The 26,035-nt window shown below is 37.0% G+C and overlaps 1 protein-coding gene across 9 annotated transcripts in view; it reads left to right on the top strand.

Moving 5' to 3' along the window:
• EXOC6 (exocyst complex component 6) overlaps positions 1-26,035 on the top strand; it is a 123,053-nt gene that overhangs the window by 5,758 nt on the left and 91,260 nt on the right. For 8 of the 9 annotated variants that reach the window (XR_011098206.1, XM_068688081.1, XM_068688080.1 and 5 more), the window contains exons 2-3: positions 20,822-20,878; positions 25,018-25,394. Coding sequence is in view for 8 of the 9 variants with exons in the window: in XM_068688081.1 (XP_068544182.1) it covers positions 25,273-25,394 (122 nt within the window). In the remaining variant the exon portion in view is untranslated. Of the gene's footprint in view, positions 1-3,552; positions 3,663-20,821; positions 20,879-25,017; positions 25,395-26,035 lie in introns of all 9 variants that reach the window. The other variant, XM_068688076.1, reaches the window with a different exon arrangement.

Raw genomic sequence — 26,035 nt, 5'->3', positions numbered from 1 at the left:
AAACTGCATGATCCCAGGTGACTAGTTTACTTCAAGGACAATGTTTAAAAAACTCTTTTGCTTTGTAGCTATCAAAGTATGTGAATCATTCTTAAACTTATTTTTTTATTCTTGTTTCTGTACATATCTGATGAGAAGAAAGTACACTCAACTTGAAGGTTATTTTAAAATGACATTTGGAAAAGGTTAAGATTTTCCTCTTTCTTTGGTATGATGTAATCAGGTTAAACTTTCATTCTGAACGAAGATACTGGAGAGCCAGGTTGTACCACAGTTGTTAGCATTATTCTTTTATTTTCTTGATGGTTTGCATTAGAAAATAGAGCATCTCCCCTGAGAGCTTCAGATGGAAAGTGCACTGATAGAAAAATACACTGAATCCTGTAGATGCTATTTTTTCGCACAGGTGAAATGGGTGGAGAGATGCATCACTAGAGCAGCTGATCATAGCTTTCTTTAACAAGTTATGCAGAAGGCACAGTTAGGGTTTCTGGCTTTTTTTTTTTAAGCAGCTTATTCAGCTGTAAAGATTTGGGGTTGCTGTTTAATTAGCTGTTTAGAATCGTACACTTTGCATAATTGTTATTTGACTAGGCTCCAAAAAAAAAAAAAAAGGAAGTTCAGTCTATTCGTTACTCAACTAAAACAATCTAAAATGCGAATCATCCTTTCTGATTTCTTTTTGTTGCTTTGAATTTTTGAGATGTCTTCCAGGGAAAGATATTGTGACTTCCACTTCAGTCTTATGCATAGTTTCATCTTTAGGTAGAATTTCTTATAGGTAGAAGTCAATGTATTTCAAGTTCCTTTGACAGAAATAATTTATTTGACTTGGGAGTCAGTGGTGAAAATAGTTAATGTTAAATATATTTAAAAAAAAATCTCAGATGTGGAGAAACTCATACACATATATTGACTTCCCATACAGATACATAGACATGTATGTGGATGTATTTATGTATGTTAAAAACCTCTTTAAAATGTTTTGTACTGGTTATTTTTCACACTCTAATAGGACCTGAGCACCCTTGTAGTTCTTACTCTACATATTAGAACAGAAAATAAATAATAAATAGTATTTTCCAGAAGATTTATATACATGAAAACCTTCTGTAGCTGACACCATAGCTGGCTTTGTATTATTAGCATTTCTCTAACATTCTCTAGGGCTCTGAAATACGCAATTAAGATCAGTGGGACAGATCTCACAGTTCATTCTAAAATTCTCAGTCAGGCTATATCCAAAGGAAAAACCTTACTATGAATGCTGACCAAAATGGCCAGGGGTACGAGACAGGAGTTTTGGAGATACTTCCTAGCAGAGCCCTTCTCCACCTGTCCTTCCACATCAGGTCCCTCTTTGTGCTTTCCTCCCTGTCTCTCTTTGGCCTGTCATATTCAGACTTGTGCAGTACCTCCTGCTTGGCTCCTGCCTCTTCCCAGGTGGGCAGCAGTATTGGGATTTGGGCCCCATTGCCCTCTTGTTTCCCTCTTTGTAGGATATAGGGTACCAGAATATGCTGAGGATGTGGATAGAGGTGGGGATGTAGGGTTGGTACTGGGGCATAAGCATTTACAGGTAGAACCTCTGTGAAGTTTGCAGCAGTATTCACAAATTCCTGTTTTGACTGTTGTCTACAGATATTGATGAAAAGCTCCTTTCACGACAAAGGCAGGAAGCTTTTAACATGAAAATGGTCAAACTGTTGTCACAATTCAAAGCAAATATGAGGCCTGGATAGAAACACAATGTAAACATTCCCAGGAGAAGCTTCTTGAGGTTTGTTGTGCAGAGCAAAGTTGGCACAGTGTCCCAGGCAAAGTTTTCTTTTTTTTTTTTTTAAAAAAAATCAAATAGTTTTTTGTTTGTTTTTTTACACTATGTAAGTGACATTTTATTTGTTTTAAGAATCAGTTGCTGACGCACAAGACTTCTCTGTCCACTGAATCACATCAGATGAGCACTCTTTGTATAGTCACAAGTGTCTGCTTTGTAGGCTTGTTTTTGCAATTGAAAAATCAATAATTCATTCATAGAGAAGATAAAGAGCTCAAGCCCATTATGAGATTACTGCCACTGTGAAGAATTTCAATTGTATTCATGTTAAAAGAGGAGGAGACTGAGAGCATTTGCTACTTCTAGTTTGGTCTGCTACCTATCCTATTTTTTTCTAAGCTGCCTATCACTGAGCAATCTTAGTACCTATAAACTTGTCACTCAAATGTTGTACTAAATTATCTTGAAAGCAATATTTACTATAATGAGACTAAAGCTTGTTCTGATTATTAGAAAAATGTTTTTTTCAATAATTTTCTACTGTAATTCCCAAATGAACGTGTACTGCATGCGTTCATGAAGTAATTGTTACTGAGTAACTTACAGCTGAAAAGTACAAATCGCTAACTGATCACTATCTAACTGATTACATTAGTTTACCTGCAGGAAGAATCACTCTAAGGGGTGAGAATGTACAAGTGATCAAAATTAGTAAATGTATTAGGTTAAAGGGAAAGCAATCAATTTTGAATTACTTTACAAGTGATCATCTCTAATTCGCAAGGTATTGTAGAAACAATGGAAGTAGGACAAAACTGGCAAAATGTATTTATTTTCTCATTCATTTAAAGCTCTTTTCCCTACCTCTTGCTGTCACCATAGCAGTTATTTTCTCTCAAAGCATAAGAAGACCATAGTAATCCATAGCACTTGCTGCTTTGCTCAAGTGCAAAGAGCTTATCCAGAAAAATAATAATCTCCTGTTATGGTGAATATATTGTGCATGTGAAAGACCACAGTTTCAGGCCTGGTATTTTCTGCAATAAGCTACTCTGACTGCATAGTCATCAGCAATCTCTGGGCTGTGTTTTCATTTACAATTTCTTCAGAGACAAATCTGATTCTCTTCTCCTTCCTGCCTTGCACACGGATTGCTGCTGTGGCCATGCTCTAACCCAGACTTGTAAAATGATCCAATTAAGAGACTGCTAAAAAAGGTTTGTTTTTTTTTTTAGGAAAAAAAATGTTTTAGATCTGTATTTCATGGACTAAATCAGAGCACTATATGTAGCTCTGGCTAGGTTTGCCCTGGGCTCAGCACAGACATGCTAATGACATCTTCAACACAGCCCTGATCGTAAGCTCACTGCATGGTTCACAGTCATGTTTAGGTCTGATCTGCAATATGTGGGGTCCAAAGGGACCGGAAGAAATGATGTTAGGGCTCTATATATGTTAAGAAACACAATGCAGGGCAAATCTCTGAGAATATAACCACAGAGCTGTTATGTTCATTTAATCTGTCATTATGTTTCCCCTATTACTTCATAAATTTGCAACAGAAGCAGAAGTTTTAGAACTCTTCAACAATTGGTAGCACTTGATTGCTTTTTAATGTACTGCAATTGCTTCTCTCCTGACTGGTTATACCATCTGTGTTTTTCAAAAAGAATGTAAGCTGAAAATATAGCAAGACATGCACAGGACGAAATGTGAGAGGAAGAGTCATGGTTCCAAGGCAAAAGTTCACAAAGACTCTTTTCTTACCAAATCAGGTTGAAATGTCATGAGCCTGGAGGCCTTCTGGTTTCAGAACAAGGACGCAGAGTCAGGGCTGGTTCAAGAACCCCACTGCATGAGGTTAAAGTAAAAGTCTGCATAGTAGGTGAGCCATTGTAGAGGTCCCTATGGAATCTTTCCAAGGCTTCAGTGATTTGCCTTTTTGTGTGTGTGTCAATGAACAAGTCTATTTTGCAAGTGCTACTCTTTTTTTCTCTTATGAATTATTGATGTTTAAAAATTGCATGTGTTGTGCACCTTTAATTTCCATAGTTTATTTTGTCAGTCAGCTTATGTATGGAGAAACATTATAGTATTTAAAAATATGTTGAATCCTAATTCAAGAAGGCTTTTGGTGCACGTTAAGTACTTACATTTGAAGCTCACTTCCCCACAAGTTCTACTGGGAGGAAAAACTGACTTCTCAAATATTCACCAAGTAATCTCAAAATAACTTAAACTCCAAGAAATGTAATATATTTTGATTTGATGTTGATGAAAAATTGAAAGGAAATTCCATGAGAAGTCATGTTTTCTATAGGATTTTTCCCTCATTGGAGACAATAGTCTTATTCTTTAAACAATTACTCCTTATTCTTCTATTTGACTAAATATTTTGTGTTTAGATTTCTTAAGAATTTCTTTTAAAAATGGAAGTAAAACCAATGCTAGCTGCAAGGTTTATGAGTTATATTTCTCCAGCTGCAGCATAAAGACTTCAGGAGCATATGTCTCTGAAGAGCAAAGAATTTGCTGTAGTTCCTCAAAGAATCATTTCAGAAATATGTGAGTAGCACTGCTTTACTGCTTACTGAATCTTAGTCACTTGTGCTTAGGCTTTTGCAATAGCCACGTGAAAAAGAAAGGGTTATTTATTAAGAGCAGAACAGTTCCCTTTTAGTTCTGTAGCAATCATGTCTCTTTTTTTCCAGTCCATGGAAAGTGTTATCTCAGGCAGCTTTGTGCAGGAAGTTCTGTTTATCACTTCCTCACAGTTGCAGTTTGTCTAGGACTTAAATATATGATATCAGATTGCATCAAAATGTGGGCCTTTGTGTGCTTAACTCATCAAAGGAGTGGACCCTCAGGACTTGATATCACTTCGCTGCATATGCAGTCATGTAGCAAAACAAAGTCTATCTAAACAGGACAGAACTATTTCTGTTGGTAGTGTAGCAAAGCTAGCAGAATTGGTGTAGTTTCAGGTATCTGCACAGTTTCACTTCTTGTTTTTAAATTTATCACTTTTTTAAAAGTGACATGGTTTGCCTGTTTTTACTATGTAAACCATGATGAAAAACAAAATAGTACTCGTACAACCAAAAAAACAAAAATCAAACCCAACTGGGATTCACTTGGTGTAAACTACTGTGATGCCTGCTTGCGTTATAAAAACAAGCTAAAAATTTGAATCCATATGCTTTAGGCTGGTAGCTATTTGAGCAAATCTCAAATGATAGATATTTAACACATGATTATCTGATAACTAAGCTTAAGGTATGGTGTCCAAGACTGTAACAAGTAAGATCAGCAGTTCTTGTAAGATGTTGGCTAGGGCTTATGAACCTGCTCTCCTACCTTTGTGGTGGTTTCTATTTTCTGTAACCCTGATAAAGGAGTTCCCTCTTCAGTATAACAGGCTGCATCGCCAGATGTTAGTCTTCGTGGGCAGCCACAGGAAGCCTATTCAAACTGTGCAGTAATACTTCTTCTCTACTCTGACTCTGGTTTTCAGTACCACCCTCTTCCACGCCCCATGCAGTATCTAACTTAACTGTATTGGCCCTTTTACTCAATATGAGCTGGTTTCATGGTGGCTGATAGATGTCTGTCCATGGCAGAGCCCGAGATCTGCTTGCCAGTCAGGGAAGCTGCAGCTTTGGGTGTGTTTCTGCCCCTTCCCACGTGCTTCTGGTGCATGTTTTAACCACGTGACTGACGCAAAGCTGAGAATACGAAGTTTATGCCAGTATCCGCCCTCAAATCCATGATGTAACATATTCTCTATTTACTAAAATCTGCTAGTACTATTAAAAAAAAAAAAGTTATTCAGCAGTAAAATGTGTCTACTCTCTTATTGTCTCCTTGTGAAATAACGTGTTATTAACAGAACGTGGCCAGAAAGTGCTTTTATTTTTTTTTCTCATTATTTTAACTGCTGTATGGGCCAATGAACAAGATTAAGAGATTACTCCAAATCCCATCAAACAACTGCTGGGGCAGCCAGTCAGTGTTGTGACCTGAGCAGAGCCCTTGTGCTGAAGGAAGGGGCCCCTGAGGCCAAACCTGTAGGGATGGATGAGTGGAGCTTCTGGCAGACCCCTTCCTGTCAGTCCTTCAGAGAGATGAAATAATCCAGTTCTTATTCCAGTGTTTTCCAGTCTGCCTTGGTATGCCAGGGAAACCCTGAGAGGCATTTTGTTGTGCCTTCCTGCTTGTCAGTTCCTGCCTCCCACCACATTTTCCAGAAGAGAGGTTGTATAGGCCCTACCAGTGACTTATTAGAGCTAATGGAAATTCTGAAAGGTATAGGATATACTGCTCTGTGCTGCATTTTTGAACATTTTTCAGAGCTTTGTTGTGAACACATTGTTGCTGCCAGATGGAAAACAAGAAATCTCTCAAAACTACTTATTAAAGAAGCTAAACTTTCCTCCCTTTCTCTTTCAGTTTGGTTATGTACCAAAAGTGAAACTTGGGAATCTACCTCCAAAACTGTCATACTGCTCCAAACTTTGAAAATAATAGTATTTTGCAGTAAGAAAATGCATGCTGTTACCTTAGGAAGAATTACTTTCTTTTCACTGTGGTGGTGGTGGGAAACTGGTTTTTGTTAGTCAATATAGATAATCAGTGCTCTGAATCAAGTTTATAGATACTAATCAGCCATGTAACATTTCACATGTACATATTTGCACTGCAAAAACTGGAAGTTTTGCATAGTTCTGCTTTGTGGAATATCACACCACCCTAAAAACGCACTCAACTGCCTTTTTGGGAAGGGCAGTGGGTGAAAATGGGGTGTTAGCGATTATTGTCTAGATAAGGTTGATATTTTCCAGCTGTTTGCAACTATAGATGTTGTTCTTGTCTATAGCAATTAATATATATATACAAAATCTTAGATGTTCAAGTAGGTGCTGGTATTGTATGTGCCACTGGAGATGTCTGATGGGTCCACCTCTCTTGACAGTCTGTGGCTTATGGACTCTAGGGAGCATGAAAATCCTTGTCATTTGAGTTAAAAGATTCACTTTTCCAATTCAGGTGAGACTTACAAATAGAATTATTTCTGTCCGTTCTTTTTTTCCTCTCTCCCAGACACTCACTCCTCACACACACACATTGTGTCCCAGCTAAGGAAAGCATGTAACGTGGTGTCACCTTTAAAGTTTTGTTTAAATCCAGCTAAAATCAACCAGGCAGAAGAACCACCAGTTTAACAGTTTCTTGGCTTGGGGTTGCTCTAGGACTCGCAGAGATGCTAATGCATGTTAATTTAAACTTTTTATCGGCAGACTAGCAAGACTGTTCACACATTTTCCAGAGACACCACAGGGTTTAGGCTGTTGTCCTAACTGCTATTGTTCAGGCTGCCAGCTATTATATTTACCACAAACAGTTTTCATCTTTTTGGGAGCCTGGTGCTAAACTGATAAACAACACCTACCTTGGCAAATTGTTGCCTTCTGGAAGGTGAAGCAATTACACTGTAGGATGCAGACAAGCTTCTATACAAAGTGTGTAAATTTTTGGCTTGGGTTTCAATAGGTGGTAAATCTGTTTTTAGGGGATCTTGTACCTGATTGGAAATGCAGGGCTCCGTGACACAAAATATTGCACACAGTCGTTCTTCAAGTTATTATCTATTATTATTATTTATTTTATTTTATTTTTTGAAGGATAAACGTAGCTGATTAACCAAGATGTTTCTATGCCTGATCAGGTCTGAACTTATCCTACTAGATAGTCTAATAGTGGAATCACAGTCTCACTCTGTGGCTGATTTGCATTAATGATTCTGTCAGAGATGAGTTTCTTTATTCCATAGATGTCTTAGATGCTCAGAAGAATACAACTGTGTTGATACTAGTCCCACAGCTGTGATGATAATAGTCTGGAAAATTTCTCCAGGCAAGTATAAACAAAGGAGAGAGATCATTCTTCCTCTCTACAGTCAAAAAACAAAACAAAACAAAAAAACACACACACCTTGATCTGTGTCCAAATTTTCCTCATTTAATGTGGTTTGGCATTAGATTCTTTGCTTTGACAGGTATCTGTTGCTGAAAAGCATTGTACCACTCTTTGTTCTCTACCATAGTTTCATGCCCCTTTTCTTGCACTAGAAGCAGTGCTTGTCTGACCTGGCAGTTAGTTCAGAGAATGTCAATCCAGAAGACAATGCTATCAAGAAAAGCAACTTATTTTCTTGCATTGTCATTCCTTTGTCCAGTTTAGGGAAGGGACAGGAAACTTGTGTCCTGGTCAGCCAGTCTAAATTCTTGGGCAATAATTTCTTCATAAAACTATGTTTAGCAGTAAGATTGAACCTGTAAGTGTCTGACTTCTAAAATTGTGTTCTCCTTTCCATTTTTAGGTGTAGTTATTAACCTGCATAATTTAAAGGAAATCTATATCACATCACATATTTTTATGCAAATATTGATTTGCTTTGAAAAAAATATTATAGAGACTTGTCCTCAATTTAAACCAAGGTTGAGGCTGTAAAGAAGTTTGGTTAGGCTTGTATTTGTTTCAATTTTTTTAAACTCTTCTCTGCTTCCTTTTTTTTTTGTTGGAAAACTTCCAGCACCATCAGAATCTGGAAGTACCAGAAATAAACCAGAGGTACTCATTTCTGCAAAGGTTGGGTGTTACTGTGTTGAAGGTACTGAGATGGGATTTGGGAAATCTGTATTCAATTTTCTGCTTTACCTCTAGTTTAACATTGGGTAAACTATTTAATAAAATAAGTGTATGCTTCAATATCCCACCCATGAAATAGTTGATATTTCCTTTCCCAGGAGGGTAACAGTATGTTCATTCATGGTTCTGTGATGCTCAGAAGGTATGGAGATCATTTGAGTGATTTGGGTACACAGGCTCTTGCAGAGTAACAACAAAACACTGTCATGTTTAAATAAATGCAGGATTTGTTTTTGTTTTCCAAATAAATGTCTTGTTTTAACCTGCTGGAGAACAAGCTATCTTGTTTGTTTCTGGATACACATATTGTCGCAGTCCTCAACAGCACTGGTTGTGTCACTCCTGACCTGCTAACAGGGAAAGTGATGTGTGGAATAGTCCATCTTCAGTGGTGATTTTACAGGGAGTTACTGAAGGTTTACTATTTTCATTAAGACATTCATATTATTATCATTTTTTCCCTTTGAGACGTACAAGTTAGCAAATTTTGTGCAATAAACTTTGTTGTGCTTTTATTTAGCAGTGTGGCTTACTGGGTAGTGTGATTATATATCATACATCTGGCTCTGTATTTGAGCAGGGAAGGAAGGATTTGACTGACCGCTCCAAACTTAGAGATTGTGACCCTGTGAATCAGTTTAGTATCTCACCTGTTCAGTTGCTGGTGACCCACTCCGATTCTTCACCATGTACAGAACTGTTATTACCAGATGCACAAGAGCAAGGTGTACTTGAGAGATGGATTATGACTCTATCGGAATGGCAGTCACAGGTCTAATCAACCCCAGTTAACAATCTGAAGATCATGCTTGTTAGGCTAGGGAACGGTCAATCAATTAACTTGCCAGTTTTAAGGAAGGATTTTTCCTCTTTAGACCCTTTATATACGAAAATGAGAGTAACGAAATGAGAGTACGAAAAGAATAAGTGTAGCACAGGGCTAGGTGTTGATGATTCTTCAGTGTTACAAGAACCCTCATCGTGCACTGCATTAAGGCTACATCAAGTCCTATGATGTCCATTATAGATAGTAAGCACGGATAAAAAGTTCATAACGTTATTCCTCTTCATCACTTGGCACTTTGAAAATGTTGCAAGATTTCAGGAGTCAAATTTCTGAAGAGGCTAAATAAGCACACAAAATAAAACATTTAATCCTGTATTTGGCATACTTGCTTTTAGAGATGGAAACCATACAAACAAAGCTATTTGCAGTATAGTCAACAACAAAATGCTCTGTAAAAGAAAGCTTTGCAAGTAATGGGATTCACAGGAGAAAATTCATCACAGCTGCCTGAGCAGCTGTCAGATGCCAGTTTAAAAAAGTGAAAACTTTACTATCAATTATACTGCAATTTATTTATATATTGGCTTCTTGATTGTGCTTAACAGAAGTTCAGTCTTTTAAAATTATTCTTAAGCAAATGACAGCTTATTTTTAAGTAACTTTGTACTCACTGAAATGCAGTCATTTTTCCTTTTTATTACACAAGTTGTCTTTTGAATCATAACTACATACATTAAATACATTATGTACATACAGTACATTAAATACATTATGTACATACAGTAAATACATTATGGTGATACAGATACTTTGCTATTCTACTTTTATTTTTTTTCCATGATACTTAATTCTTTTGTATTAAGTGGTCTTCAAAAAGACCATGTACAACAAAGAAGAACATCTGAAGTTGAACTCAAAGGCATTTTCATTACAATAAGTTTTAAGAATCAATGATTAATTACTTTGAACTTTAAGATGTTTGGACATTAAAAATGTATTTTATTTTTTTATTATTATTATATAAGCAGAAACTAGGAACTGCAATCATTTCTGGCTGCTTTGGAATTTCTAAGAAACCTGGCAGCTGAGTAAGTAAAGAAGTTGGAATAAGAAGATGCTTACAGTGCTTGGCATGTTTATAGTTCTTAAAAGAATGTTTGCCAAAGGCAGGTATGATAACCAGTTACTGTGTTGTTATGACATTGTATTTAATTGACATAAGGCTTTTGAAAACATGCAAGCTGTTGTTGGGTGCGATATTATCTAGGTACAGTTGTCAGAATATCCACTAGTTAATCCAATGCAGCTATATTTCTAAAACCTGATTCAATATTGAACATAGAAGCAGCTAAATCTGAACTACTTAAAGCTGATGGTTTTACAGAACTTGATAGTAATCCTTATCAGAGTAAATTCATGTCTTTAAGTCTTCACTTGGTGAACTATGTATTTTGTTTATACTGACCAGTTCTGTTCTTAATGAGTAATATAAAAAAGGATATCTATGCCCTATATGATTGTGTAAAATCTGATGTGTGAAAACTTTTTTTTTATGTTAAAAAAAAGAGTTTCTGTTGGTAGCACACATGTTCTTCACCGTAACCATGGTTTCAAAATCTTTTAGAGCTGTTTTGAGGGATTGAGGTAGAAGGCTGGTTGGTTGGTTTGGTTTTGGGGGGGAAGATAGGGAGTGTTCTCACATTGGAGTAAGTCTCTGTATTTCTAGCTTGTCAGTAGGATGCTTCTGACTCTCTAAAAGCCTATACACTCCTTTCTTTACAGCCTGTCTAGACCTCTAGGAATTGGGAGTGTCTAGTGACCTCTTACCTCTCAGCACTTTAAATATGAGTGACTAGGTGAATGGGCTAGCCTTGGCTAACTGCATAAATGCTGCAGGTAGAGATAACTAATTCTCTTCATCTCTGAATTCTTGACACTTGTCAATGAGTGACTGACTCTTAAATTAACCAGCACATTCAATGGGGAATATCCCATCAGGTCTGCTTTACCATGCCCTTAGCAGAAAGAAGATGCAAAGTGTACCAGCCTGAAAGGTCTTAATTGTTTTTTTGTTATGCTTCATTATATTCTGTATAGGACTCTTTATCCCTCCAGGAATGAGATACCAGCTGTGTCCCCTTGCACACCTGTGCTCAAGTATGATATTAAAGTCATTTAACTAAAATATGCACCTACCTTACCTCTAAGGGACTTCAGCAGAGTGGAATAGTCCTGGTCTTGTCTAAAAGAGGTCTGATCCATGTACATACCCTAACCTGGTTGCTAAAATCCACTCCTTCTAACCTGTGGAAAGTTGACCAGATTCTTTCTTAACAACAGTTGCTTTAATGTATTTGAAAATGGGTACTTCTGTTTTTGGAGTTTGCGAATTAAGATTCTATGTACTGTGGCATACAGGGGGAAAGAATTATTCTGAAAAAAATTGAATCTGTAGTCATGACTTCATGATTGCATCAATCATTGCTAGCATACCACTCGTTCAGCTGTCTTAAAACTAGGTAGATTAACTAGAAAACTAGGTAGAGTAACTAGATTTTTGTAAGGATTGTTATGCAAAAAAAAAAAAAGATTTTAAATAGGTAAGGAGTGTTACTGGTTATCAGATATATTACTAATGCAATCTGAATATTTTTCTCCAGAGATTATTTCTGTATTTGTGAAATGCTTTGGATGAATTTTAACACTCATTCACCAATTGTCAGAAATGTTGCTACATGGTTTTGGCAGAGAAGATTGTAGCTGCACCCTAACATAGGTGGAGTTGTCACAAGAGATCATAGGGGGAGTGAAGATCAGAAATATGACATTTCTACTTTCCTAATTTCATAAAGAGCTTCCATGTTGCCTTCCTGAAAAACTTAAGAATTAACATTAACAAGAATGAACCAAATTAGATCATTGGCCTACAAATCTGAATTTTATTGTCTCAAAATCTGTAAATTTGAATAAAGGAAAAGCAAATGAGATCATTTCCCAAAAGAAGGAAGGAATGATGAATGCTTTCATATTTATCTGGTGTCTTAATATTTATGAATTTGCATGTTAACTTTAGGGAACATTAGAAGCAAGAAGGCACACTTCTAAAGGCATCCAAAAGTTGTTCAGCAGCTTACTGGCAGTCACCAAAAATCAGAAGGCATTACATCATTGTTCCTCCTGTTAAAAATAAGAAGTGACAAATTAATTTTTTTTCCCAATATGCAAAACAAGAACTTGTCTTCATGTACAAAATGAGAACTTCTAGGAAGATACCCAACAAGAAGAACCACGCAATTCCCAAGCTCTTCCCTGAGTCACCCCCTGCCCAGGCCTGGGGATGTAAAGTGGTAGCCACTGTGGGAGGCCTGGCTTCTCCAGCGGGAGAGCAGGGAGCTGAGATGCCCCTGCTGCCCCCCTTCTCGCTGCCTGCCTCACAGGCTTCTCTCTCTGCGATGAGGGAATTTCAAACATAATTGGGAAAAACTTTTGTTTGACTAGATTCTGCGGTGTTTTTAAGTGAGGAGAGCCCCATTACTTTGTGCTGGGACCTTGTGAAAGCTCTTGACCTGGTAGGATAGTTAGGGCAAAGGGTTGTGAGGGTACATCCTCAGCAAATCCTCCCTGCATTGCTCTTTGGGAAATGGTGCCTGTCAATGAGTTCCTATGGCCTTCAGATCCTTTGAAAACTTTGTTGTGGTGGGGGACAGTGGTCATGCTGCCATTTCTGCTGCAGTTGGGACTCCAAGCCGATCACAGCACCCGTGGATGGACATCTGTCTGGCTGCATCTGTATGGACAAAACCAGGGAGAGGGTGCGTGGCAGCAATGTCTTAATTTTATTGTCTGTCATCTGTCTTCTAGTGATTTGCCTGTAACAACCAGCTATCCTCATTGCAATGCCTGGGCATATCTCAGGGCATGGCGGAGGCCACCAGCTGGTTCCTATCCTGTTACACAACAGAGTTTGTTTGGCCATGTGGATGGGAGCTGTGCTGTGCCATTTGCCCACACAGCCCTAGAAAAGGTCCCAGCCCTGCTGTGTGTAGCCAGGTCTATAGGTGTAGCCTCTGATGTCTAAGAGAAATAGATGTCACTGTACTCTGACTGTGAAGTAACTAAAATGTACAAAAATAAGGTTCCAGAATTCAGAAGCTGAAACCAGCAAATGTTAACCCAGTATCATTTACCTCTTTAATTCCCTCCTCCCTCTCCCCTCCCAAAAGGCATACCTTACCTAAAGGATAGGTTGTGCTGAGAGGTGTGGTGTGCTCATCCTCTCGGGAAATTGGCCTGCAAACGGTGCTGCAATGACCCCTGGAGCCAAGGAAAGAGAAGTGAAAGGCACAGCAAAAGTGCTCCTGAGCCCATCCCAAAGATGTTGACTACTACCTGTGGCATGGGGCTTTAAGAGACTCTAACCATAAGAAGCAGTGAGTTGTACTGAACTATTTAGAGTAATTTTAAAATGCTTGTCATTTTCGAACCGGTAGGAAGGATGAAGTAACAAGCAGGGAACCTCGTTCAGTTATTTTATCTGGAAGATTAGGAATTGTTTGGGCTCTGACAAAGCACATCACATTGTGAAGCATAAGCCTTCTTCAACTCTTCTTGAAAAGAGTTTCAGAAGAGTTGGACTAATCCCAGACCTTAGAGTCTTATCTCCAACTCCCTGCTAAGGTTGCTGTGCTTCAGTCCGTTCACAAAAATAGTTGATCAACCTAATAATAAAAAGTGAAAGTGGCATTTTAAACACTAAACTGACCAGATATGAAACTTACGGGACAGATATGATACTTAGGGGCCAATGGATTTTTTTTTTTTCTTTACACATTTTAATCCTATTGATGCTGAAGTATTTTAAGCAGTGCTGGTTAATGTCTTCTTCCGTATTAGAACATTAAGTAACAATATCATTTTGTCTTCACCAATTCCCCCCCATCACTTCATGCATTATATTTACTAAGAACAGCTAGTAACAAGGCAAGCCTGGCATCTGACCAAAAAGATTTTTGAGCTGGTGATTCATTAGTGAGTATAAAAATAGCTACCCTTGTTTAAAGGCACTTCTTACACAAAAAGAAAAGGGTTCAATTACCATAGCTCATTCAAAGTGAAGATTAAACATCTTTACCAGGACAGTGCACTAATCCCATGAATCCTATTTATGTTGAAATGTAGTGCTATTGGCAATAAACAGCAATTTGAGAAGTCATAACCCAAGAAAATCATTGTCAAGTGACTTTAGAGCTCCCTATAAATTTCCTCTTGATGACTTCGTCAGTAGTGTTCAACAACAGAGTTAAATATTTGTATTAGGTGCTCCTGCCTTTAACAGACTCATTAAAAAGATGGAATTCTTTGATTCTATCTCAAATCATTTTAGTTCTAATCTCTCTCAGGCAAAGTCAGCTCTATAAATTGAGCTAAATGTATTTTTTTTCTGAATAGAGACTTTACAGTGTAGCAATAAATTCAAACACTGGGAAAGTAAATGTAACTGAAGTGCTTTTAATGATGCTATTGTGTAGTTGTTATGGTTATAATCCCATTACGCAGACCTTTACCTTAAAGGTTATAAATGCTTTGAGAAATTATTCTGGTGGGAAAGGGCACTACTTAAAGCATTGTGTTAAAATACGAACAAATGGGGGAGGAGGATTTCAATTTGAAGAACTAAGACACACAAGCTACCGTCTAATCTGTATTTCCTAAGAAAACATGCAGTGGAATTACAATTGAGAGAAATCTATACTAAAATTATCCTTGGGATGCAGTTCCAGGTGAATGAATGTTTGTGAGGATAAAAATGTAGTAGCCCTCCCCAGGAGGGGGTGGTTACTGTTATTTGCATCACAGGCATGTCTGGAAATTGTCAGTTTGGATCAGGACCTCATTCTGCTGTATACCTACAAACTTGAGAAACAGTACCTGCATCAAGATTTATCAGTCTAGAAATCTGACCTCAAACCCAGTGTAGTCAACGGGAGACTTTCCATTGATTTTAATTATTTGGTTCAGGAGCTAAGTAAGTGTTTCTAAGACAAAAATCAATATCGTCCCACAGTGGTAATGTTTTCATGTGTTTCTATTGATTCTTTTGTCATAGATTACAGGATACCTTTGCACTGTCAAACATGCAAGGTTTTAACAAACTGATTTATTAACACAATTCGATTAACATCTGCAGTAGCAAGTATTTAGCAAATGTCAGCAAACAGAAGTTCACTAAAAGGATCACTCTAGAAAATGACTTGTTTCACAATGAGAGTTGAAATCTAATAGGAGCTGTTTTTTCTTAAAACCAGTCTATGTCAGAACCCTACATGACGTGTTCAGCATAAGTTGTGTATTCAGAATTTTTTTTCTTAGCCAGCTAGTAAGTCTAAGAAAAGCCTCACTTCCCCTGAAAGACTTTAACTTGCTTCCTTTCTGGATCATGGTTAAAAAATAAGAAATAAAATAAAAAATTTCCATGACAGTGTGGTTATAAAATAAATAAATAAAATGCCAAAATTCACAAATTAAATTGAAATTGCTTAGCTTGTCAGTTATACTTCATAATTCAATGGTGGATCTCATTTTAAATAACGAAATGAAATACATCATCCTGTTTCAGAAATACACTGCTGTATTTATAATTTCTGACTTATGCAGGACTGCTTATCAGGGTACTAGTTACAAACATGGATTGTTCAGTTGACAGCCTTGTCATTTGGCTTTGTCACTTCTTAAAACCAATCAAAACATTTCAATCATTTCTTGAGGATGTCTCTGAATTTTGGGTCTCGATTTAAACTTTGAAATAAAGTTATTTGAAGAATAAGCAGTTCATACAAATTAAAAACTATATAACAGTAGTCTAGTAACACACAGCTTTCCTACTACATGCCTATAATGTACTACTTCAGTACTTCAAGCTCCTTCATGTAATATTTTTTCTTAGTTCGTGAATTGTCACAAGAAAATTCCCAAGTGTAGAATATTATTTCCTTCTTCTTAGAGGATCTTTTTCCTGGAAGAAAATTTGAAGCATTTCTCAGAATTTTTCTGATCCAAGCCCCAAACTACAAGTTGCATCGGATATAGGCCAGGATGAGTCACATTCATTTGAGCTTTCCAAATCAGTGTAAAGCTTAATTTGTTAATTGAATTTGTAATCATTTGTCACAAAACCTGTTACACTAACAATATCTTTAACTTTTCAATCGATCATAACAAAAATGCAGATACCATGTAAATCTTATCAGGATCACTAAAATAATGGGATTTTTGTTTACAAGGTGTCGATTGGTTTTGGGAGCTTTGATAATGACTCCAGACAGTCAATAAATACGGAGACTTTCACGTTGCCGGTAGGAGCCGAACTAAACTATCTAATCTTTTTAAAATGACAACACAATGAACTCTGAACTTAATCCCCTCCAAACACTAAGGAGACAGTTTAGTACTTAAGGTACTGTTCAAACTCAAAACCTACATTTAAAAAATCATTAAGTGTCTGGCTTAAACACACAAAACCAGGGAAATTCAGAGTTAAGGATGCAGGAGCTCTGGGGTGATTTTCCTTCCTCTGGTGCCTGGCCAGCAGTCTGTAGTGGGCTGCAAGCTGCCAGTGGCCTGTACAAGGTGAGGAAAACACCTGTGTGTCTTTTGAAAGCAAATTTGTAATCAAAGCATTAATAAATAAATAAAAAAAAAGAATCTGAAGCCCTAATTATTTTGTATCTGTAGTGAGCAAATTTTCCCCTAAGGTTTTTAAGAAAAATGGGGGGGGGGGGGGGGGGGGGGGAGATTGCAAGAGAAGTTTCAGTTGACAAAATTTATGCAGTTAGGTTCATAACCTCTGAAAACTACATGTAGCCTTTGGGAGAAAAAAAGGAACCATAAATGTAAAGCTTATGTAGATGGGGGAGAGGGGTGGCAGGCAATGGCTAATGTAAGTCTTTCTCCCCCATCCCTCCCCATGGGGCAGCATCTCCAGGCATTGCTACTCACTAAGATAATTAATTATGGAAGACACATTTCTCCTTTACTTGAAATCTATGAAGCAAGTCAAAATTTGTTTTAGGAAGCGACACCCACCACAGTTAAAAATTTAAACATTTATCCATGCCTGTTAGTAGTTTAAAAAAAAAAAAAAAAAAACTACCTAAAATTATGATATACGTTAAAATACATTAATATACCATACATACAGAATTACCATTTATTTCATTTATTTCACTTCAACTTGTTAAAAAAACAAACAAACAAATATTATGTCCTCATTGTGGAACTCTATTTTCCACTAGTAATGAAGTAATAGGTGAGAAAATATAAGTAATTTTAATTATTATCTATTTTAAGTCAGATAATAGTTTGCCTTCTAATTTCTTTACTGACACTACATGCAGTGCAAATGTAAATTTGTCCAGTACTGGTGAAGGTTTATTATTATTATCTTATTTTCCATGAATTACATCTTGCAAGTCTCTTTTGTTGGTTTGTCTTATAAATGTATCTGTAGATAATGAATGGAGGAATTAATGCCTACCAACACTTTCAATATGTTCCTCTTGTTATCTAATGTAATTCCTGAACTGATAAATGCTTTGCTTTCGCTCTTAACAAAGCCCACAAATCTTTTTCATCTTTCCTGGATAAATGGAGACAAGGAGATGTTATATCTCTGCATTTGTTGTTAATTAATTCAATTGAATACATATTTTGAGATCTATATAAAGGGGAAAATTTAAATAATCATTTGGACTTAAAATCATAGCTTTTCAATTATCAAAATCTGTTTACAACGTTGAATGTAACTTGTTGCTCTGCAATTGTGTGTATTTTATTTCTTTATAGGTATCCTCAGTGTCATGCTAAATCACGGTATTTACATGTGAATGGACTCGAATGTTTCATGTTATTAACTACTAATTCTCAAGCCAGGAATTTCTGAGGCTCCCACTGTCTGCTTTTTGCCATGATTAATTAGTCAAGCTCATCATTCTTGCAGTGCCGGTTAGGCAGACTGTAGCTTCACATTGGTTAATCTGTCATTTAGATGAGCTATGTTATCAGAACAGCCAAAATCTTACGATGTATTTTTACTGAGAGATATGATGTCTGTGTTCTCATGATGAGATCAACTGGGAGAGGTGAGGGTGTATTTATTTCAATGCATTATCAATGTCTGGTGCTTTAAGCCTTTTTCTGAAGACCATATTTACGTTAATCACATGATCTATATCTTGATTTTAGGATCTGCTTATTTTAATTAACTTTGCTGACCTATCACAACATTTCAAGATGCTGTAAAATTAATCTTAAAATGTTTTCCTTGGAATTTTCCTTGGAATTTTTAAAATAATTTTGAATGACAAATTTTGATTGTCAGTACATTCTCAGGTGGTCCTTTGTTGTAAAATTGGTGGAACTCTGTATTTCATGGCAGCTTTCCTTTAGCATTACTGTATTTTCATATTGCCTTATAATTGTTTCCTGAGTCAGAGAAGTGCTATGTGTTTTATGATGGAAAAAAAAAAAAAAAAAAAGCTGTTCCAAAACCCTGCAAGGTGCAGTGCTGAATCAAAACCTATGGTTGATAACTTGGAATTTATTTTTTTCCTTCTTAATTTTTATAAATATTTATTACTCTCTCTGATAAGGATTTCTTCTTAAATATTTCCCTGGTTAGTTACTATGCATTTAAGGACAAGTTCTGTAGAAAATCTAGTAGCAGGGAAGTCTGTGTTAAAGAGAGATACAAATAGTCGTGAATAACATCTAATTGGTATCCAGTGAGAGCTGAACAAGCACATCTGTGTTTTTTTTTTTTTTTTTTTTCTCAGCCCAATGATTTAAAAACAAAATTAGCCCTACAGACTAGTTTAGTTTCTATATGTCTTTTCCCTTTAAGAATTTTCCAGTGAAAGCAGAGGAGACTGACCACCTGTTAGATACTGCAGCATCTTGTACTCTACTGGGCTCCTTGGCACATGCTCTCTCTCTCTCCCTTCCTCTCTTCACCACATGCTCCTGTGTGTTTTTTGGGGGAACCTGAGTTACAGCTGCTTCCTGGATCAGTCCGCCATACATCAAGCTATAATCAAGATACTAAGATTCATTATAGGCATTTTTTCTTGTCTGTTTGCATTGGTGGTAGCTGTGAAAGAGTTTATGAGATCTAAATAACTACTGCTGCCATCATGGGCAAAACCTCCTTTGCACGGGCTGGATTGCACAGGACTTTTGGACTCAGCACGCTGACCACTGTGGACTCGCTAGAGTGCAATATTCAAACCATTGGGCTTCCCTGTCCTTTACAACAGCCTCCCTATGTGCTACAAGCCCCGCTCCCAGAGGTCAGCTCTGGTATGCACAGAGGTGCTGGTGTCCTGTACGGAAACCAAGCCCTGCTCTCCAGAGTAAACCCCAGCGATGCTGTGTCCAGTGAGCTTCCTAATGAGAAGGTAGATAACGGGACAGATTTTTTTTTCCCTTGGAAAAGAATAGTGGATACTATATCGTTAATTTCCAGCTGTGCAGTGATTTCACAGGGAGCATTTACCAGCTTTCCAATTTCTGAATTGATCAGACCCTCCTCTTACTTTGCCAGGCTGCGTGTGTATTTTTAGCCATGTAACACTAAACCAGATCTGCCTTTGTTTTTGTGATTTATGGTTTTTTCTTAAACAGGAAAGCATTCATTATCAAATGTTGTGAGAACAATACAGTAACTGGAGGTTATTTTATATGAAAATATTGTTGATTGTTCCTTCCCTAGAAATCTCTCTTGGCAGCTCACTTCCTGCCAAATGAATCAGCAAAAGCTGTTCATGAAAGTTGTTAATATATAATACAATCATCCAGCACTGCACTTGTTCCTTATCTATGAAGTCCTTTTGTGATCAATGATTCACATCACCTTTTGATTAGTCTCTGAGCACAAACAGTTTCTTAATATAAATTAACGGCCTTGGAATTTCAAAATAAACATTCCCTTTTGTTTAGCATCATTTCCTATTTTCTTACCAAAACAGAGTCTTATTGTAATTGCTCAGTTTTCACTGGAAAAAGTGTTTGCAGACTGGAATGTTCTTAAAAAACATGTCGTCCTTTTCAGAGCTAATATTGTTGATTTACAAGGTTTAACCTTCCATGCTAATTTAATATAACTAGGAGATAATACCAGGATGCTGCTACTCTTATCTGATACTGCAAGGAATTATTTCTGCCTTCATTTACTAAGAAAAATAAAAAGTATTTCTCTTGAAGTATAATACTAGTTATGCTTTTTTTTTTTTTTTTTTTGGTATTATTTTTCACAGTAATATAAAACATGTTAGCTAAATGGCAGATACAGCTAACTTAAGACACTTCTTCCAACATTTCTGATTGATCGTTGCTAACTCTAGCAGTAGCCATGTTGTGATCACTGGTGTAACCAGGCTCTTCAGTAAACAGTAGTTCTGAAGATTTCTTCTGGCCAGGTCTAACTAATAGGGTAATTAAAATACCAGACATCATGTAGTGGTTTGCTAATGGTAATTATCCTTTCTTACAAACAGCAGTGAAGCAAGAGTGGAGAATGCAGAAGAAGCAGAAGCCTGACCAACGGAGAACTGGTGTGTTCTTTGTGATCGTCTTTTTTTTTTTTTTTTTTAAAGGAAATTATTTCACTTAAATGACTTAGGTGGAATTTTAACTAAACTGAAATAGGAACCTGAGAGATGGAAAATGCCTGAGAGACATCTAGTTTAATTAATTGTTAGCTGAAGGGATCCAAGAGTTCAGACAAGGGATTACTTTTCCCCAAAGTATTTAAGGAATATAGGCCGGTTGTTCCCGGTGGTTCCAGTTGCAGTGCTAAGCTTTGCAGCGAGGACAGGCTCAGCAGAGGCACAGTGTCACTGCAGCCGAGCCGACAGAGCACCTTGCCAAGCAGAGATCACTTGGTCGTCTCCAGTGATGTGTCCATCAGGCACCAGGTCCTAGCCTTGAATGTCATTTCAATTTCTAACTTGCTCCATGTCACTAACACAGCTAGTGCCTGCCTACGAGGAAGCAAGGCTTCCCATGCTTCTGGGGGCAGCTTTTGGCTTGGGATTTTAACCAATACCTGCTCCATAAAGGCACTGGTAAGTGCCCTAAGTATGATGAAGCCGATGCTCCTCTTGCTGTCAGTCAGAACTGCCTTTATTGAATCAATAGTCTCAATGGCTTAATTGTCTTCTACAAAGACAACATCAGCACCAGATGAGGATCTTTCTTGACATTTTTAGGCACTTGTCAGATGTCAATGAAATGTCAGAAGTAGTTAGTGATGCACAGCCCTCCTAGTAGGAGAGATGTATATTGTTTTGAGTAATTTGTTATAAAAATACAGATACAAATGTGCAATAGAATGTTATTTCCAAAGTCTATAAGTGAAAATTTTTATATACACTATCCAATTTTTAAATCCATTGGAATTTAAACAAAAAGCCATGTATTTACAGATTTTTGCTATAATTCAGGATGCATAATTCACTTAAGTATTCTGAAAAAAAAACAGCCATTTCCCTGCTGGTATGTAATACACTAGCAGTATCCAGTGATTGGGAAAGTTAGGAACTATAAAGGAATACGTTTTATCAGATGCTTGCTTAAGAGATGTTTTATGTAGAGACACCATACCAATTCAGTTTCAGTGATGTCAGATTTTCAGTCACCATAGTGCTTCTAGCACATGAACGTTTTCCCAAACCCCTTGGCCTGGATAAATTTCAGCTAGTACAAGTATGATGTCCCAGAAATGGTAATTTCTTTCAGCATGGTGGGTGAAGTCCATTAAAAAAATAATAAAAAGTTAAACACTTAGCACTGTCTTTGCTGACTGTCTCTTTAACTGCAGCTTCTGCACACGCTGTGTATAACTCAGCTGCAAAAAAGAAAAGGTCACATATGACTGAAATCCATTGACTCTGGGCATCTCTAAGCAATAGCTGGCTTCTGAGAGAGAGATGGGGAGCAGCAGCAGCCAGGAATGGAGAGAAGGCAGTAGGCTGGACAGCTGGCAGAGGCAGGATCACCTGTAGCAGGACAGGCTTGTGCACGTATTGGCCCATGGATCTGTGGTCAGCTACAGACCCACCACTACATGCAATATCCTTCTCCACATTTCATCATCTAACAGTGTTTTGATATGGGTGTAAATCACTCCAGTGAGCCAAGTAGCTGGGCCAGGGGTGATTCTATTTTATTGTTAATTAACTTATATATTTACAGGAGCTGTGATACCTATGGTTTTGTCACAACAGAATGAGTACTGTTTATTTTAGTTGGTTTACTTTTAAAGTAAGCTTCTGTGTGAGTTTTTGGGAAAGAAGGGAGAAGAAAAAGTACCCAAATTCTATGCAAGTATCAAACTCACTTAAAATCACACAAAAATGTTCACAAAAACACTCTGTATCATGCTCCTATTGCTGTATCCTGTTTTTCTTGCAAGTCATGGTGTATGGGTGTAGGTGTCCAAGGTATTGCGGATTTACCTGGCTTTCCTGTACTCTGCAACAGTGGCTGCAGATGTACTTTCTCCTATCCTATGCCATGTTATCATGAGCCACTGTAATATGGAATAAACAGTGTTAATCCAGATAAAAATGGGTAGGCACACTGTAATAATAGACAAGTTATTTGAAAAGAACAATATCCTTAGAAGTCTGTTATTGAAATTTATTGAAATTATTGAAAAGCTTGCCCCAGAATAAACTTTGGCACCAGGAGGTAAATGTTAAATGTCCTCACCATCTAACTCTGTGCTTCCCTCCGGGACATCTGACCTAGGAGTTAGTTAAACTATCTGGTTGACCAAGCTTTGCAAAATAATCACATACATATTGGCAGCAGTTGATCAATTCAAGTGCCCCTTGGGGGAAACAATGTAATCAGTCACATTTTGTGTTAAAGGGAACTGGATTGAAGAGGAGTGAAGTGATCAGGCTCCTGTGGGACAAAAGTTAGTGCAGAGATTAATCTGGGGAACATACCTTGCACTTTGGAGGACCTCATCTTTCTCCTCTCTATACAGGCAGAATCTAGAGAGCCTGCTCAGGTACATGAGGTGCTGAGAGCTTGTTGCCGTTGCTCCACACTGTGCTTTTCAGAAGACAGCTGATGGCCTGTAGAATGCCTACAGCAAGTCTACAGCACAGACTGATAAGGCACCACTGCAGCAGGCTGTTATTTTTCATGAATCTGGATTGCATCACATGCAGGAAATTAATTCACTGGTAATCAGTGACTTTACTTCAGGTATAACCAGTAACCTGCTCTTAGCTGCAAAGACAAGATGGTTGCAAGGAAGCTCCTAAAAATAGCCAGCATTTAGTTGCGGTGACAAGACTGGTAAGGATGGGGTAAAAGCCAGAGGAAGTTGTAGTACTATGATTTCTTTCAGAATTTAGCTTTCAGTCAGAAATATGGCATGAATGGCAGAACCTGAACAAGTGAGTGTACAAGTCAGATACCAAGCTTATTAAATGTAATAATTCTTGCAGATATTAAATTTTATTTTCATATGGTCACCCCCAAATTGATAGGTTCATTTTTAACCTGGTGTCTGTTAAGATTAGGCTGCATAGTTACAGTATCCTTTCATCTGCATTTGTGTGACATCCAGTGGCTGGATGGGTCAATCACAGGCACCTGTTTTTTGCTAAAGGTGTAAAACTGGCTCATACCTCCTTTTGGAACACAAAAGATGTAAAATTATTGGCTATTAATGCCAACAGAATAATTGCTTAAATTTTATTTAAAAATAAACGGGTGATTAAAGAAGCTTGTTCCAGGTAATGCTTTTCAGATTTGTAAGCACATAACTCATTATGTCATTAGAGCTCCCTGCCACCTGCTACTGAAGTGAACTCATCTCCTCAGTGTTCCTGCTGGGCACAATACATTGCCCCAGTCAGAAATGAGTAATTTCTATTTTCCTGCATTTAACTCTTGACTGAACCCTTAGCATTAAGACTCATACTGATTTTGTCAGGCACTCTACTGAGATAATGTTGATTAAATCTTTTGAAATATCAAAAATAATCTAACATAATAATACTGACTATGCCACATGCTATAGAATTTGGCTTCCAAAAATTTTGTTTATATTGAAAGCTATAGAACTCTAGTCTCATGTTTGAAATAACTGCCTGAAATTAAAATATTTGGTGGCAGTTATAAAAAGTATTTTCTTTACCATTATCATAATGGTCATTATTTGAGCCTACCACTGCTCTGAATATTTGTAGGAGTTTCTCCACGCACTTTTTTTTTCAGGTTTCCAAGCAGGTAATGTGTAGTAATGGTATGATTTATTGCATAAAGGCACACACTCATATAAAATCTATGGTTATATCAGAATATTTTACACGCTTATATTATAAATAGCATCTGCTAATACTAAGAATGAAAAAGGTGAGAACATAAAAGTTTTTCTGATTTTCTAGTCTTCTTAACAAGGTCCATAAACCTGCTCCAAATTCAGCAAATTTCTTATATGTGCAGGTTTTTTATACAGCAAATGGAAAAATACAATCCTTTTTTTTTTTTTTTTTTTAAGAATACCATTTTTAATCACATAATACTTAACAGAGAAATTGAGTATTGATACCTAGTGTTTGAAATAACTTTAAAATTATGTTTTCAAACTGGCTAGATTTCAGGCTTAATACTTTTTACTGGTGAACTATTACAATGATGTAGAAATATTATTTTTTTTTTTTGCCAGAAAATTTCCTGTTAAAACACATGCATAAAAATGACTGTGGTGGCCTGGGTACTGCAGACGAAGCAAACGTTACCAGCAGAGACAGGAAAACAGCAGCTGTGCACCATTCTTGGACACAAAGTCCTCAAGAGTCACGAGGTTAGCGCAGGATCTGTTTTTTCATGCCTGGTTCTGCTGACTGTGGAGTCACTTAGTCAACGATAACAATCAGAATAAAAGTCCTCTCCTAAAGTTAGAGTGGTTTAATGCTGATCTATGGCAAGGAAAAGCAAGTCAAATATGTCAGAGCAGTATCTGGAAGAAAACAAAGATCAGATATATGAAAATGCCCTTGCTGAGATCCAGTCCTTTGAGCTGCCTCTTGGAACCACCCTAAGGTATGCATCATTTAGATACTGCTATATTGTTCATGACGGATTTCTTCCATTCTTTAGCTATTCTTTCAGTCAGCCTGATATATCAGCAACTTTATTTTCCTGACACTGAAATCTACAGGACAGTGGAATTTAATTTTGGTGTTATTGGCTCTATATGAAAAAATACAAAACAAGGGCATCTATGCAAGTCTTTACTGGGACAAAGTTTTTTGTCTACAGGAGTCTGGCTGTGGGTTCTCTATAAATAAATAAAAAAATAATAATAATAAAAAAATTACACTTAAACCTGAAAATAAGGGGGAAAAAATCACTCTTTTTCTGTAAGCATTTTTTTTACATGCTACATCTTAAAATAATTGCTTATTCTTAATTTGTAATAAATGTGACTTTCTTTTCAATCACTCAAGATGCTACTTAAAGTAAATCTTTACTACTGATGTTTGTAAATATCTGAAGATTTTAACTTTTTTTGTTTTACAGCTTATGGAAACAACCTAATTAAAAAGTGATTGATTGATTAAATTAATAAAAAGTGCAACTGAAAAAAAATCTTTTGCATATTCATTCCTACAAAAAAAGTAACATATAAAAGATTATGATGTAATGTGCCTAAGTATGTTGTTAGTAGCTGTAGATGAGTT

This window comes from Anas acuta, chromosome 7 (assembly GCF_963932015.1).
Source record: "Anas acuta chromosome 7, bAnaAcu1.1, whole genome shotgun sequence".
Lineage (NCBI taxonomy): Eukaryota > Metazoa > Chordata > Aves > Anseriformes > Anatidae > Anas > Anas acuta.
This window is presented reverse-complemented; position numbering and strand designations above follow the sequence as displayed.